Source organism: Dreissena polymorpha, chromosome 3 (assembly GCF_020536995.1).
Source record: "Dreissena polymorpha isolate Duluth1 chromosome 3, UMN_Dpol_1.0, whole genome shotgun sequence".
Classification (NCBI taxonomy): Eukaryota; Metazoa; Mollusca; class Bivalvia; order Myida; family Dreissenidae; genus Dreissena; species Dreissena polymorpha.
The window spans coordinates 76,888,794-76,905,253 of record NC_068357.1 but is presented as its reverse complement, the minus strand read 5'-3'; the positions used below and the strand labels follow the sequence as shown (position 1 = coordinate 76,905,253).

General features: G+C 35.3%; 1 protein-coding gene across 1 annotated transcript; it reads right to left on the bottom strand.

Annotated features, from left to right (window-relative positions):
• Positions 1-204: 204 nt before the first annotated feature.
• Positions 205-14,724, bottom strand: LOC127874835 (uncharacterized). Its single transcript, XM_052419472.1, has 3 exons — positions 14,215-14,724; positions 7,611-8,767; positions 205-2,512 (listed from the first exon to the last, which is right to left on the bottom strand). The coding sequence occupies exons 1-3, from the start codon at positions 14,547-14,549 to the stop codon at positions 2,151-2,153; spliced, it is 1,854 nt and encodes a 617-aa protein (XP_052275432.1). The 5' UTR covers positions 14,550-14,724; the 3' UTR covers positions 205-2,150.
• Positions 14,725-16,460: the final 1,736 nt, after the last annotated feature.

Sequence of the window (16,460 nt, the reverse complement as noted above, 5' to 3'; positions counted from 1 at the left end):
TTATTGGGCCTCAGCGGTGCTGGTACTATCCTTGGACAGTGTTGCACTCAAGTACTTGAAGCTGGTCAAGTTTTCTCCTAAATATACACCTTAAAATAAGCTTGTAAGTCCCTAGTAGAGACTTGAAGATAAGCGTGTAATTCCCTTGCATACCATTGAAAAACGTGCACATCTCGATTATATAGACAAATAAGCTGCGGAAAATAATGTGTAAGATGTATTTCTAATTTCATATATGACCATTCTCACAAATATTCAGAAAAACAACAACAAACGTAAACAAAATACAAATTAAAAAGAAAAAAAACACTCACCAAATGGTTTGATAGGGATTGTCACACAAACACAAAGACATCACACTGGGTCGTTAAATAAAGGTTTAACAGATGAAAAAAATCAGTTTGTTAAAAATGTGAGCGCTTTACAATTCTACAAGAAAGAAAGCAAAGCAAATTACAACCTGTCCGAGGGCTCTTGATTTAACTTAAAAATTACGGCAAAATAAAATCATAATCAATTTAGGAAATCTATTCAGGCGTTTTAAAAGTGATTACAAACTGACATGATAACCTTTATACAAATTTAAATATTCTATTAAGTGAACAAATCACGCAAATAAAATAAACAGTTAGCTGAAACAATGTATGCCGATATAAAGTATGAATTTACCAACAACAAAATAAACCCCGCCATTTAACATCAGAACAAATAAAAAAATCTCGTGGCCAAAATAATAAAAGTGCAAAATCAATTAAATCATCCTTCAACATAAAAGCACCGATTTAGTTATAAATAAGCAATAACACAAACTTATCTGAATACCCAGCAGACTTATGTCAAGGTGTAGTTTATCTATCTTTAAAGGTGAGCCAATCAAAGGAAGCTAAAATAAATCTTTTTACTTACAAAAAATATAAAACATAATTACTACCAGTAAAAGTTATTCACAATTTAATGGATTATCCCCCTGGGGGATTACCTACCAACAATATTATGAAAACATCAATCGCGTATTATCTTTGCTTTGGTTTACATAACGTTTTTAAAGGGAACTGTGTTCTCGTTTTGATAACTTGAAAAAAAATGAAGAAAAAAGGTTTCAGATTTCCAAATTTTAGTTAAAATTATGTTTTTTTTTTAAAGGAAATTGTAATATTGAACATTAAGTGTGCTCTAAAATATGTATTATATGCATCTTTTGACGATTTAAAAATCGGAAAATTATAAAGAGTTACAAACGCGAAACGATTGGATAATTTGGAGAGTTATGTTGTTTTCGTTGTATATGTAACATTACAAGTATTGTTTATATTTGGTATAAAATACCTCAGTCTGTGATTAAAACAGCACGGATGGCCGAGTGGTTTAAGTGCTAGACTTTAACTCCAAGAGTCAGTGGTTCGAGCCCAGTTGTCGATTACTTTCTTTATTTTTAGTTTTGTTTTATACTGGCGCTCTTTAATTCCACTGTTTATATTTATCAATTTAAAACATTTAATTTCAAACTTCGAAACATGCTAAAATCCGTGAACAAGTCCCTACGACGAACTCAAGCTTTTTTGTATGATAGGCTGACAATCAAATTCTCTTCGCAACCTCATCAACAGCGCTCAAATTAACCTGGTTTCACAGAGTCTTACTATAGCATGTCGAAACTAAATGCATATATATAACAATTCAGGCAATATCGTTTAAAAATGTATCGATGTAATTTTGTCTTTTATTGTGTAGCCGCATGGCATTCGTGCAGTGAAAGATATCACACAAAACACTTTGGATTCACAAAAAAAGAAAATTAAACCATTCATTACAATTAAAACTTCTAATTATATTACAAAATATGATCGCCGTTTCAAGTAGTTATAAAATATAAATGTATTTATGTAGAAAAATATAATACTGTAAGTGTACAGTTACACATTTAATTAGAAACATATGCTATAATAAGTACCATATATATCTGTGACTATGTACATAATATGATATTATTAGTCATAATTCACATGAAAAAAAACGTTACGGTTTAAAAGCAAACTGTACTTGTATCTTTTATTACAACAATATTCGTGCTGTGTAAGATAACACACAAAACACTTTTGATGCACAACAAATGTAAATTTAATTACATGTTTATAACCTGTTAATATAAATTATTGCACATAGAATACAATGATATTGTTGCATCCATCGCAATTATACTGACCCACAATGATTGTGGATGTATTGCTGTTAAAGCAGACTGAGTATGGGCCCAAAAGTTCATCCTTCATGGTAGCTAAAGTAGCAAGCTTTCTTTTGCCCTGACTGTCCACCTGTATGATAGTGTGGGACCCCATTCCACAAACCAATACCTGACCTGCAGGTGTAACGTGTACACCACGTGGTTGTCGTAGTTCAGGGTCACTGAAGGTAGCCAGGAATGTTCCATCTTTTGCCAGAGTGAGGAGTTTGTCCTGATGGTAGTTTGTAATATACAATATGTCCCCTTTGGGACTCACAGCACATTTGAACACTGCAAAATAGAATTAAACTCAGATACTGGACATTTCAAATATTCTTAAAAAACTTACTGCTGTGATAGTGTGGCATTTATGTAATATTATGTGTAAATGGGTCCTCATCGGTAAAATATTTTCATAAAGTCAATAAAAATACATATTTCTATAGAACCATTCAATGGTAATAAAAGGTTTATTGCCATAAAGATTTACATTTTGAAATGCAACTATGCGGGAGTATCATGCAAATAAATCATCAAGCTTCATTACATTTAAACTTTTGACTTCCTGAAAACATGTATTTTATAGGTCTTTGGTAATACAAACAACAGTAGAATGGTATTCTTGACAACAGGCTATACGTACATTCTATCCAGCCAGTAGGCAACACATTATTTATTAAATTAACTTTTAACTCAAATTATATAAACATTTAATTTGTTTTTATAAACGTTTAAGGATTGACATCAGGCCAGTGTGTCATACTTAATTGCGGCTATTAAAGTTAACAACACATCACTTAAATCATACAGCAATACCAAAACGCGTGACGCAGTCTGCAGATCATAATAGACCAGTTTCAATTTACTATTGCTGTTTTTAGATATCACGTGAGGCGTCGAATTTCAGAACGAGGCTGAACGTGTTTTAAAGAGTGAATGTTTGAAATCAGATGCGGCGTTGCGTGGCACTATTAGCATTTGATATACGTTAAGCCTCGTTCTGGATTTCTGCGAGTCACGTGACTTCGCCCTCTTATCAATTTTGGCGTGAAAAGGGTCTATTCTGATATTAAATAACAAACTGATGCAGAATTTGCAATGTAGACTTGAGGAAATGTGAACAAACTCGGTTTATAGACAATCATATACATGACTGTTTTTTTTTCGGCGTAGCTGTATACGCCAGCTTTTCACCTTAGCCTGACCTTTGTAAGCGACCAATCAATTTGAATAAAAAATTTCCTGCCGGTAGGCTTGAAACTTTTCGCAGTAGGAAACGTGCAATCTACAAACATATTTCACATTAACATTAATATGTTATTCCATCGACTTTCTATTTTTGGGAAGTATAGGGTATGAAAAGGGATACTACAGTTCGTTTAGCAACAATGTAAACTGCGTATTCAGCATGAAACAATTGTATCTCCTATGATAACTGTTGAGAGATAGAGCAGTTTCACACTAAATTCTCGACATCAATACAGAGTGTGTGCCCCTTAATATTCAGAAGAATGTCGGCGCCAGAACGTTTGTACTTAAAAGCTGTGTTCTCATATTTGGTAATTACTACGATATTGTATTATGTGCACACATTAATTTTAGATCATATCAGTATTGTTGTTCAGTTACCTGATATACGCTTTGACGAAAATACTTAAAATTGTTTTCGAAATTGACCGTTGAACACGTATTGTTTAAAGCTTTAAACAAGCCGTCGTTTCAGCAGTGGAATTGCTTCCTCACTTTAATGCATTGCATTCCAACCCGCAAGGTATCAAGGTCAGTTTTCGGTCAGTTAAAGAAAACGTTATATAAACGCTATCTCGTAAACTATGTGAACTTAAAGTTTATTTTGATCAGAAAGATACTAAATAAAGATATTCTGCGATATTATGATGGTATGTCAATAATAGATTTTGAGGGTACTGCAAAAGCGATATCATTAAGGTACCGGTTTTAGGAACTATGAACTGAATCATAAATTTGACAAATCGCTTTAATCAATGATGTACATATACTATTTGTGAAACCATGTGTGAAACAATTTTAACAAAAAAAAAACAACGTTAATTGTGTTATTAAGTTTTCTTTTTATAATATTTCATCTGGAGATTTAGATTTTTTAATCATACATGACCCAAGATTTCATCACAATAGAGTGACAAATGTGGCATCATTTATGTTAACAAGGTTTTCAAGCTTTGATCTGGTGACCTAGATTTTGACCCCACATGACCCAAAAGTTAAACTTTGCCTAAATTTCCCTAACAAACTTCCTTCTAAAGTATCATCATTATTGAATAAAACATTATGGGCACTTGAGTGTTTACAAGGTTTTTGAAGGATTTGGACCTCGTGACCAAGATCTTGACCCCACATGACCCAATGTCAAACTTTGCCTAGATATCATCAAGAAAAACATCCTGGTCAAGTATCATCATAATTGGACCAAAACTATGGCCTCTAGTGTGTTTACAAGGTTTTCGTAAGATTTGGACCTCGTGACCAAGATTTTGTCCCCACATTACCAAATGTCAAACTTGACCTAGATATTGTCCATACAAACATCCTGGTCAAGTTTCATAATTATTGAACCAAAACTCTTACGTATGGAGTGTTAACGAGGTTTTTGTAAGATTTGACCTGCTGACCTATATTTTGACCCCTCATGTCCAAACATCAAACTTTGCTTACAAACGTAAATATTATCACTAAGATTCATAAAATTTGAAACAAAAATCTGACCTCTTGAGTGTTCACAAGGATTTGTTATAATTTAATGAAAATTTTTAAATCGAAGGGCAATAATTCTGGCATTTATTATGCGATTTTGCTCATTATCAAACTTGACACAGATCTTGTGGCCATATAGCTTCTCAGCAACTTTGATAAAAAATCCTTGAGAAATGAGAATGCTAGAGTTTTTACAAACCAAATGTGGACGGACGGACGAACGACGGACAATGACCGATCCTTAAACCTCACCTGAGCAATCAGGTGAGCTTAAAAGTGTGTGTTTTTTCACCGATCTGAGCCTTTGGCAACTTGTTTGAGATATAAGTAAAACCAATGTATTGACTAAGTTTCACGATGATTAGGCAAAACATGTGACTTCTAGAGTGTTCACAAGGTTTCTTTATAGTCATATAAGGAAAACTGCCCTACCCCCCCCACCCTGGCGTTACCTTTTTTCACCAAGTTTCATGGGCATAAATTGTGACTTCTAGAGTGTTTGCAAGGTTTCTCTATAGCCAAATAAGGAAAACTGCCCCGCCCACTGGCGGCCATGTTTTTCAACGGACCGGAACCACTTTTGAACTCAACATATCATGAAGACAAATATTTTGACAAAGTAACATCAAGATTAGGCATGAAATGTGACTTCTATAGTGTTTACAAGGTTTTTCTTTTTTTTTTACCTAGTGACTTGGTTTTTGACCCAGCATGACCCAGTTTCGAACTCGATCGGGGTATCACTGGGAAAAAATCTTCTGACCACGTTTCATGAAGATCGGACAAGAAATGTGGCCTCTAAAGTGTTAACAAACCAAATGTGGACGGACGGACGACGGACGGACGGACGACGGACAAAGACCGATGAGTAATCGGTAAACACTTGATCACTATAGGTCATATTTTTTATAAAGATTGAATGAACCGACTCCTCTCAGGTGAGCGAACAAGGGCCATTTTGACCCTCTTGTTTGTATATAATCTTTCTAAAGATACTTTGATAAAAAATATAAAGATATAATTGTTGGCATATATGTTCTTTTCAATATAGAAACGCATTCATCGGCCTTAAATTTAACAAAGTTTCGTTTATGAATTTTCGGAATTTCTGTGATATAAATACATGTAACATCACTAAATATAATTGCCGTATGCATATTAAGCGACAGGACTCAAAACAAAATGCCTCTATGTTAAAGTGTAAAGAAAGAGATTTTAGAGCCAGAACGCATAGAATATAAACTTTGCTTGATGTTAAATGTGACTATATGGTAGAATAATTGTCACGTCATGTAAGGGATGTATAAGTTATTATTCTAGGTTTATTTTATTGAGACAACTAATAATGTGTTTATAAACGTAATGTTACATTATTTTATTGCAAAATGCAGTTTTCGCATTTTCGACAGAAGCAATTTGACATTAATTACGCAAATTATCTTAGCTTGCATGTATTAAAATTAATAAATTGAGGCTGAATTCACATGGGAATTTTGATAATGATAACATATGACAAATACTTGCTCAATTCGTGTTTTATCACTATTGTTAAATTCATTTTTATTACGTAAAATGTTAACCCTATAAATAAAAAATTTGGTATAATGGTAGGCAAGTTCCATGACAAATACTTTTATCGATAGACGATGGCAACTATCGAATTTCGATATATATGACATTGAATCTGTTCAAAGTAAGTGTTTTTGTTTCATACTGCTTTGCATATATTGAACGTTTTAACTGTATAAACTAAGTACAGTGGTAGTAGAAGTAGAAGTTTTCAACCAAATTGGTTTACGCTAAATGGTTTGCAAACTGTTCATAAATAATAGATTCTACGTAGTCCAATTTTTAAACCCCAAATATGCACATAAGGGAGACACAGCCAGGGCTCTGTTAGATCATCTGCGGCGGCGCGGCGGTTCTGGGAAATGTAGATTTATTGCAGGTAAATGTAAAGCTCCATATTCTTAAGGCAAAAGTGGCACAATTCTGCTAAATGTCAGGTCAAAGTAATGACCATTTGTCAGTAACCGAGCATGATGGTCCCAAACAAGATTGAAATTATATTTAACCTTTAGAACTCTGATATTGAGTATGTGTACGAAATCATTATGTCGACACTGAAATATGGATAAGTAATGAGAGAGTCGGTCTTCATATGTTTTTATCATTCCTATTTTTGAATCATAAGTGATATAGTTCCAGCATTGTCTGTCATTTTGAGTAGGTAGTCTGGAAAAAGACATTAACTCGTACAAATGTTAAGTTTCATCAATTCATTCTTATATTTAATTATCATTTCGTCATTGCAATACAAATGTAATCATGCAATTATTATTACATTGAAAAGATTAAATAGAAAAAAAACCTATCAATATCTATTTTAATTAAATGTTACTATCATGTTTTCCTTTATACATGTATTCTGAAAACAATATTTATGTTATCATTTAAGAGTACCTTTTTATTTTGGAACACGGTATTGGGGTGTGTAATAGTAAATTCTCTTTTTACAAGTTATGGCACTACACGCAGGTGTGCGAATGCAGTTGATTGCATTTGTCCTTTAAAAATGAATTTACACATTTGTTATTTATGTACGTTGATATCTAGCTGTGAACTATATATGCAAAATGTTAATACATCTTCATACCTGTACGACTATCTGATGTATCTTCGTACAATTTACTGACAAGGTTCCCGTCCAATGTGTATTTATATACTGCAGTATCAGACGTAATAAACAGGTCTCCCTGATGGTGGGCTATTCCTTTACATACATGCTGTAATTGAATTTTTCTCCCTGTCATCAGTTTCCCCTTTTTGACTTTTATAAACTGGGCATCGTGCCTGTTTCTGTCATCGTCATTCACAGTTACAACAGTTTTACTGACTGTGATCGGACAAATGTCCCGTGGAAAATTAGCCACTGAACAGTAACTCAAGACTTTGCAATGCTGATCCAGCAGTTTCACTTTATTATTAGTCCAGTCTGCAACCAGGGTGTGTCCATTAGGCAGAGTACAGATGCCACTAATCCAGCATCTGTCTAAATCACGTGATTTTCTCATATTGTACTCAGACTTACCTTTCACAGAGAAAGCATAGTTATTGAGTACAATACTACCTAGTCCCGACAGTCTAGACAAGTACTGGTAAATGTCGCTGTTATACTGGTTTCTTTCTGCCTCGACATTCTCTACCGATCTCCATAGACGCGATAACTTGTAGAGGTGCTGCTGAGTGTCCTTTATAGTTTGGTTTAATAATGAACTTTCAAGTTTAACTAAATTCTCGTTTAAGTCTGATTCAACCTGTTTTATTATCTCCGTGCATTTCCATCTGGTTATAAAGCTGAGTTTCGTCTGGTTTATAATATTGCTGTATTCTAAAGCTTCATGTAGGTGTTTCAATTCAATATGAATCCTGATGCATGTATCAGCATATGTATTGAGAGAAACTTGAAGGTTTGACAGTGTCTCTTTTGTTTCTTTCAAAGTGATTTCCTCAATCTTGTCTAAAGCAGAACGTATTTCCCGGTGCATATGTTTTACCATGTCTGTCATATTTTGAGGCGTTTTATTCAAAGTGCGCTTTTCAATTTTGTTTAAAGTGGTATATATTTTTGTATGCATTTCCCAAACCTTCTTTTCTTGTTGATGGAATAAAAACTTCAGATCCTTGAGGCTGGACTCACAGTATGTATGAAGCTCCTTCAGTTTTACCGGAATAGTCCGAAGCTTCACAAATAGTTGCGTCACGTCGACCAATGGTTGCTCGACTGAGTTTAGACTAACTCTTACGCATTTTCTGAAAGAAACATGGATTTATAATCCAATATACATATGATACAACACTTATAACATTTAGGATTTTGATATATAATTAGATAAGACACATATTTATTTGAAAGCTTGTAAAAGGTTGAAATATACAAATATACAGACATGTTGGTCGAACGCGCTCCCCTAAATAAGGTTTGTAAATGAATCTTTCTGAATGATACTTATGTGACTTTATTTGAGATGATAAGTTAGTTAAGCGTGCGTATGTGTTAAAACTTAAAAGGTATATGAAAGAATGTCTTCAGAATTGTGAAACGGTCGGCAACTTAGTTTGATTTTTCAGTTGAAAATATCTTGGGAAACAGCTGCTGATTATCTATACTTATCGATTGGTCTGTTTAATGTTATACTCACGTCAAATGCAAGCAAACAAGCACAAGTTTGCACTGAGCTATATATTCTATTTTTTTTCAGATCAAGCCAACCATGCCTGATCGAGAATGGATAAAAAAAATGTTTACTAAATGCTACTGAACTTTACTGAAGCAGTAAAATGGTCGTGTTTTAGTTTTGTGCTCAGTCAGTACTCAATGAAGTCAAGGGCGTTTAAAGATAAAACGCAACCCAAATATTGAAATAAAGTTAACGAAAGAAATAAAAGCTTTAGATAATAGTATTTGGAACATTCGTGTTATAATTATCCAATATTGATGTACCAACACAATTCATTTTAACATGTAATTTCCGTTGCTAATTTGAAAGTGCAAACTATTAAAAAACTTTCTTTTCAAAGTTTGATTTTAATTATTGGCACAAGTCACACCCTTATACAATAAAATTGACCCTTTCTGCAAATCTAATTATAGACCAGTAAGTGCCTTAACAATGCCCTCTCAAAAATTTGAGAAAGTAGTTGCTTAACAACTTAACTCTCATTTTGATAAAAAATAATAATATTTTTATATGCTTTTAGGAAGGGACATGACTGCCGGACCACCCTATTAAAACCTATTATTTTGTCAAAACTGCCAGCATATGGTATGTCAGAGCCTGCATCCAGACTCCTCCAGTCTTTCCTTTCTAACAGAAAACAGCAAATTAAAATAGGAGATACCGTAAGTACATGGGACAGTATAACAAAAGGGGTCTATCCTGGGCCCCAACTGTTCAACGTCTTTATTAATGATATTTTTTATATTATAAACAAGTCTACCGTATTTAATTATGCAGATGATAATACTCTTTCATTTTACACACCAAACTTTGATGAACTTATAAGTGTCTTACAACAAGAAAGTAACATTCTTATTGATTGGTTTCATTTTAACAAGATGCAAGTTAACCCTGACAAATTTCAATCTTTTGCAATAGGCAAATCGACTTCTAGTAAAAAAAACAACTCATTTAAGATAGATGGTGCCGATATTACTTGTGAAAAAGATGTTAAACTACTTGGTATCGACATAGATTATAAACTTTATTTTGATACCCATATACAAGGATTATGTAAGAAGGCAGCCACTCAGATAAACATCTTAAAGATGAGTTTGAAGACATTTAAGGGTAGCAAACAAGCTTTTAATTTTCCATACTTTTGTTTTATCAAATTTTATTTTTTGCCCAATGACCTGGCATTTCTGTTCAATAATATTAAAAAGAAGATGGGAAAACTTCGGGAAAGGGCAATTCGTTTTATATACCATAACTATAGCACTCCATATAGTGATCTTTTACAACGGGTAGGCCTTCCGTCCTTGCAAATAAGACGTATAAGATCAATGGCTATCGAAACATTTAAAATCATATATGACATTTCTCCACCTTTGTTAAATGCTTTAGTTGTTAAAAGACAGTCAACCATAAATTTTAGAAATACCAATATTTTACAGATACCACAGGTACGCACATCAACATATGGTAAGAATTCCTTCAGACATGATGCCCCCTCGCTGTAGAACTCCCTACCGGAAGTATTTAGAAAACGTACTAATTTTTCGCTATTTAAAACTGTAATTGGATCATGGAATGGCAAAATCTGTAAGTGCAAAAGTTGTAGATTGAGTGGCATCTCCACAGCAAGGGAGCATCACATCATTTAGTTTTATAGTTTTACTTGTGTAAACGTGGGTTATTTTCCACTTTAATGGTATATGGTGTTAGTATCTGCTTAGCTTAGTTGCCGCTCAATGTTATATGTTGTTATTATCTGCTTAGCTTAGTTGCCGCTCAATGTTACATGTTGTAAGTATCTGCTTAGCTTAGTTGCTACTGTCTGTGTATGCTGTGTATACTAAATTCTGTAAGCTTCTGTTTTTTATGTTTGCTGTGTCTCTGTATTATTTATATGTGTCTTAGAAACCCAAGATAGTGTGTATTGTTTATTAGTGACTAAAGGTGCTGCTTTGTATGCTCTGTAAATTAAATGTGCTAGCTTCTGCCTTATTTTATGTGCTTAACATGTACATGTGTTTTAGAAATCCAAGATACTGTGCATCGTCTATTTGTTGACTAAATGTGCTGTTTTACGTTTATATGCTTATCAAATGTTATATGTCTAGTAACAACGCTGTATTATATATTTTTTGTACTTGAAATATTTGTTTACTTCTCTTTTTATTTACAAGAAATTTAATGGATATTTTATTATTTTTTCTTAAATTATCTGACTTTTAAGCAGACAAATCTAAACTTTTTTAATTACCATATCTGATGTTAAAATATCATTCTATATATTTTATGTATATTTGCCTTATTTAATTACAAATTGGTTCTAGTTTTTCAGCTTTTATTGACTTGTTATCCTTATTCATCATGTTTTATAGTCGGTTGTACAAGCTGCCTGAGCTTATGTTTGCTGTTTTATTCACTCTTGCCGACTCAAAATAAATCTTATCTTACTTATCTTATCTTATTGTCTAGAAAGGGAAATCAATATTCTTATTAATGACAAAACCTGCAATACCATGACATCAATACACAGTTTGAAAAACGTATTTGTATTGAATATCAATAGAATTTGTATTGGCAACATAGAATGTCATAAAATATTTTGCGCGCTCTTTCTTTATTGGTCAGTGTGATTTTAAGTGGTATATCCAAATATTCCGCGCATTTATAATAGAACAACTTGTTGTCAAGGTACATCTTAAATCAAGAATATGAACGTCTCGATTTCGATTATCTATAAGGTCGTTGCTCCTTGTCATGATGATCATGAGGTTTATTTTAAATATTATTTATGTTATGTTATATTGTGAGAGGATAACCGTTTATGTATTGCCATGAATTTGTCAATTTTATTTTAAGTGATTATTGGTGTTGCCAATAATGGTGACTGTGGCCATGGCAAAAATCTAATACAAAAGTTCTAAAAGTAGAACAAATAATGTTGTTTCCCAAAATATTGTAAACCTATGATTATCAGAATCTTTGGTCTGAGTCAAAATGCTGCTACTGCTGCTGCTACTGCTACTGCTGCTGCTACTGCTGCTTCTGATGCAACTGCTACTGATGCTGCTGCTGCTGCTAGTGCTACTGCTGCTGCTACTGCTGCTGCTGCTGCTGTTGCTACTGCTGCTGCTGCTGCTACTTCTTCTGCAACTGCTTCTGCTGCTTCTTTTACCACTACTGCCGCTGCTACTGCTTCTGCTAATTCTACTGCTGCTGCTGCTAATGCTGCTGCTGCTTCTTGTGCTACCGTTGCAGCTACTGCTACTGCCGCTGCTTCTTCAATTGCTACTGCTACTGCTTCTGCAGCTACTTATGCTGCTGCTGCTACTGTAACTGCTACTGCCGCTGCTGCAACTGCTAATGCTGTTGCTAATGCTGCTGCTACAACCCCTGCTGCTGCTACTGCTACTGCTGCTGCTTTTACTACTGCTGCTGCTATTGCTGCTGCTACTGCTTCAGCTGCTGCTACTGCTGCTGCTTCTGATGCTGCTACTGCCAATGCTGCTGTAACTGCTGCTGTTACTGCTGCTAAGCTACTGCTGCTTCTACTACTGTTACTGCTGCTGCTACTGCCGCTGCTACTGCCGCTGCTGCTGCTACTGCCGCTGTTACTGCTGCTGCTTTTGCTACTACTGCTGCTACTGCTGATGCTACTGATACTTTTACTGCTGCTGCTGCAACTGCTGCTGCTACTACTGCTGCTGCTACTGCTTCTGCTATAGATGTTCCTACTGCTAATGCGTCTGCTGCTGCTGCTACTGCTGCTGCTACTGCTAATGTAACTGCTACTTCTGCGTCTGCTACTGCTGCTTCTACTGCTGCTGGTACTGCTGCTTTTGCTGCTGCTATTGCTGCTCCTTCTGTTGCTGCTACTTTTGCTGCTACGACTGCTACTACTGCTAGTGCTGCTGCTGCCACTGCTACTTTTGCTGTTGCTTTTACTGCCACTGCTACTGTTGCTGCTACTGCTGCTGCTTCTGTTACTGTTGCTTCTACTGCTGTTGCTACTGTTACTTCTTCTGCTACTGATACTGCTGCTACTGCTGCTACTGCTTCTTCTGCTGCTACTGCTGCTGCTACTGCTTCTATGGCTGCTACTGCTACTGCTGCTGCTACTGTTACTGCTGCTGCTTTTGCTACTTTTACTGCCGTTGCTACTGCCGTTGCTACTGCCTTTTTTGATGCTAGTGCTACTGCTGCTGTTACTGCTACTGATGCTGCTACTGCTGCTGCAACTGCTGCTGCTACTGCTGGTGCTTCTGCTAATGCTACTGCTGATGCTAATGATACCTCTACTGCTGCTGCTGCTACTGCAGCTTCTACTGCTGCTACTGCTGCTGCTGCTAATGCTACTGCTAATGCCACTGCTTTTGCTATTGCTGCTTCTACTGCTTCTGCGTCTGCTGCTGCTACTGATGCTGCAACTGATGCAACTGCTGCTGATACTGCTGCTGCTACTGCTGCTGCTTATGCTACTGCTGCTGCTTTTGCTACTGCTACTGTTGCTGCTACTGCTACTGCGTCTGCTGCTGCTACTGTTACTGCTTCTGCTACAGCTTCCCCTTCTGTTGCTGCTGCTACTGTTACTGCTGCTACTTCTACTGCTGATGATGATGCTACTGTTACTGCTGCTACTACTTCTTCTACTACTACTACTACTACTACTACTAATACTACTCAGCTAATGCTACGTTTACAGTTAATGGTAAACATATATGACTCAAATGACAATATATTAATACTTTTGATCATTTTGAATTTGACTATGAACAAAGTTTCTGATAATCATAGGTCTATAACTGTCAAAAGTATTCAACTGTCATAAGTCTTTTCTGCAGATTCTTTTACTCAAGCTTGCCGGCTACAACACAACTATTAAAAACCTTTAAAGCGTTGAGCAAATACTAAATAGGATAAGTTTCAGCTATTTTTTATACAGTTGGTCAATTCATTGTTTGTGTAATGCGTATTTGCTTTCAAAAACCAGAGAAAAACTTCGTAAAACAATTAATATCGAAATACCTGTGACTTGAGATAACACACGTAGAGCAGCACAGCTGAGTATGATCATCGCAAAAAAAGCGAAGTCGTTTATTTGTGTGTTTTTCACATAGTTGTAATAAATCCATAAAAGACTTCAAATCATTTGAAACCGGCCAGTTCATACTTTCTTGCCTTCCATACTTTATATGTTTATTAAACAATTGATCATGGTGGAAAGCACATTGCCCACAATAAAACTTCACACACGTTTCACAGTAACATTGTGCAAGTTCCAATCTATCCCTTTCTTTGCACGATATACAAAGAAAGGTTCTACCAATTGCACCAAAAGACGATTTTCGATGATTCTCCATTTAGCATCACAGTTTTTAAAACAGTTTCAATAAAAAATATGAAGTACTTCAAATTTTCGCTGACTTTACACAGTCTGACAACAGAATACCTCACAACGAAACACAGACTTTCTTCAATGGGTTTAAAAAGATTGCATCTACCAAACGATTTGCTGTGCCAACTGTATACATGTAAGGTCACGTGATACCTTGGTTTATCCGAACTTGCAAGGTAGGGAGCGCACGAGATAAAATGAGTATTTTATATTTGACCTAGCGATTAAAGGTTTTACGCTTGATTCATAGCAAAGTCAATAGGTTCATATAAATTATGATCATATTGTTTTATTATGCTTAAGAGGTTAATATGCAAAATAACCTGTATATATCACCCATGCTATTAGTCATGCTAAAAAGACTGAATATGTTAAACATGCGGGCATTTTTATCATATTTGCGATGAGCTGGCAAAATGATTTGCATGATGCATGTTTAGCAATACAAATGGTCCATTTTTTATGATAATACGTTTATATTTAGATTGGTGGAATAGAGTTACTTTCTATTAATCCAAACAGTTTTTTGTGTTTCAGTAACCCGGACTTAATCAGAAAATAAAAGCAAAAAGTGGAGTGCCTGATACACGGCCGTTAATCACGGGCACCACCGCGGGTGGAGATTGGCTCGTCACACAGGAAAAAGGCATGGATTTGCTTTCAAAAACTACAGCATGCCATAACTTATAAAGGTCACTCCGTTTCTAAATGGGTTTTTATTATATGTTTCTGTACATTTGTTGATGAATAAATCTGAATCGCACTACATGGGCCGATTTTTAAAATAATGCGAAATATGTTATGCGTCGGCGAAAACTAGTTTGAGCCCGTGATTAACGGCCGTGTAATAGGATTGTTAAACAATTCGAGTTGTGATAAGAGATTTACAAATTTTAAAGAGCGATTTGAGTTCCTTTCTTATCACTATGGGATTGTAAATATTGACAAAGATATTTGATGTTTGTGTTGCATCTGATAACAGTGCGTCATTCGTTAAGCTTGTTTTTTCTGTCGAGTAATGTTTGCTTTTATGAACACCCTAACAGCGTTGTTCGTGTATTCTGAATTGCTAAATGCTAAATAATTTATGTTTTTAATGAATGAATTGACATGCAAAACATAAAATAAGATACGTATTTAACTGTTAATTATTTAAGTATATACACTTTACGAACTTAATTGACGAAACATATTACGATGTATGGCCACACTTTTCAGTATACATGACGTGTTTTTTTTATTAATCGGGTTTTACTGTACAAAAAAACTTGTAATCGTAAAAAACTCTAAGGCGTCGAAACCATCATCGCGGGCGCCGCCCCCCCCCCCATATTGAGCTGTAGCCGTTCCGCGGCTGTACGTTCTTTTTGTACGTTCTTTTTGCAGAGGGCGCAATTAATTTACCAACGGTTTTATCCATGCACTCACGCAGATTACACTTTATATTATTCATATTATGAGTATACTATAATTACAGGTGTCATGCAAACAATCTGGTACTATAGGCGCGGTATATCGGCTACCCAAGGATGCGGTTACATGATGTTTAATTTACAATGAAGGTGAATGACCGTAAGCTTTATATGACCTCCACACAGTTACTTAAACAACCATCTCCAAGATATCGAGAATGCTCATTGAGTGTATTTCGAGCCCAGAACCTCTCGATCGTACGACGGGTAATATATCCAAAGTCGCTATTTAAAAGCTAATGTTATACGTTCAACGAAATCTTCTCTTCTCTCCGGTTATCGCAATGGTTTTTCAGGTGACTCTTACCTTTGCGACTAGGGTTCAATATGCCGGCTAACGGCGCACATTATCTAGATTGTTGGTTCTCAGACCGGACAGGTGGCGTTTCCTCAAGGTACTGCGA

Coding starts and splice junctions, on each gene's coding strand:
- LOC127874835 (XM_052419472.1), bottom strand. CDS start 14,549: ATGGAGAATCATCGAAAATCGTCTTTTGGTGCAATTGGTAGAACCTTT. Junction 8,768..14,214: donor TGTGTTATCTCAAGTCACAG/GTATTTCGATAT, acceptor TGTTTCTTTCAG/AAAATGCGTAAGAGTTAGTC. Junction 2,513..7,610: donor TACATCAGATAGTCGTACAG/GTATGAAGATGT, acceptor TCTATTTTGCAG/TGTTCAAATGTGCTGTGAGT.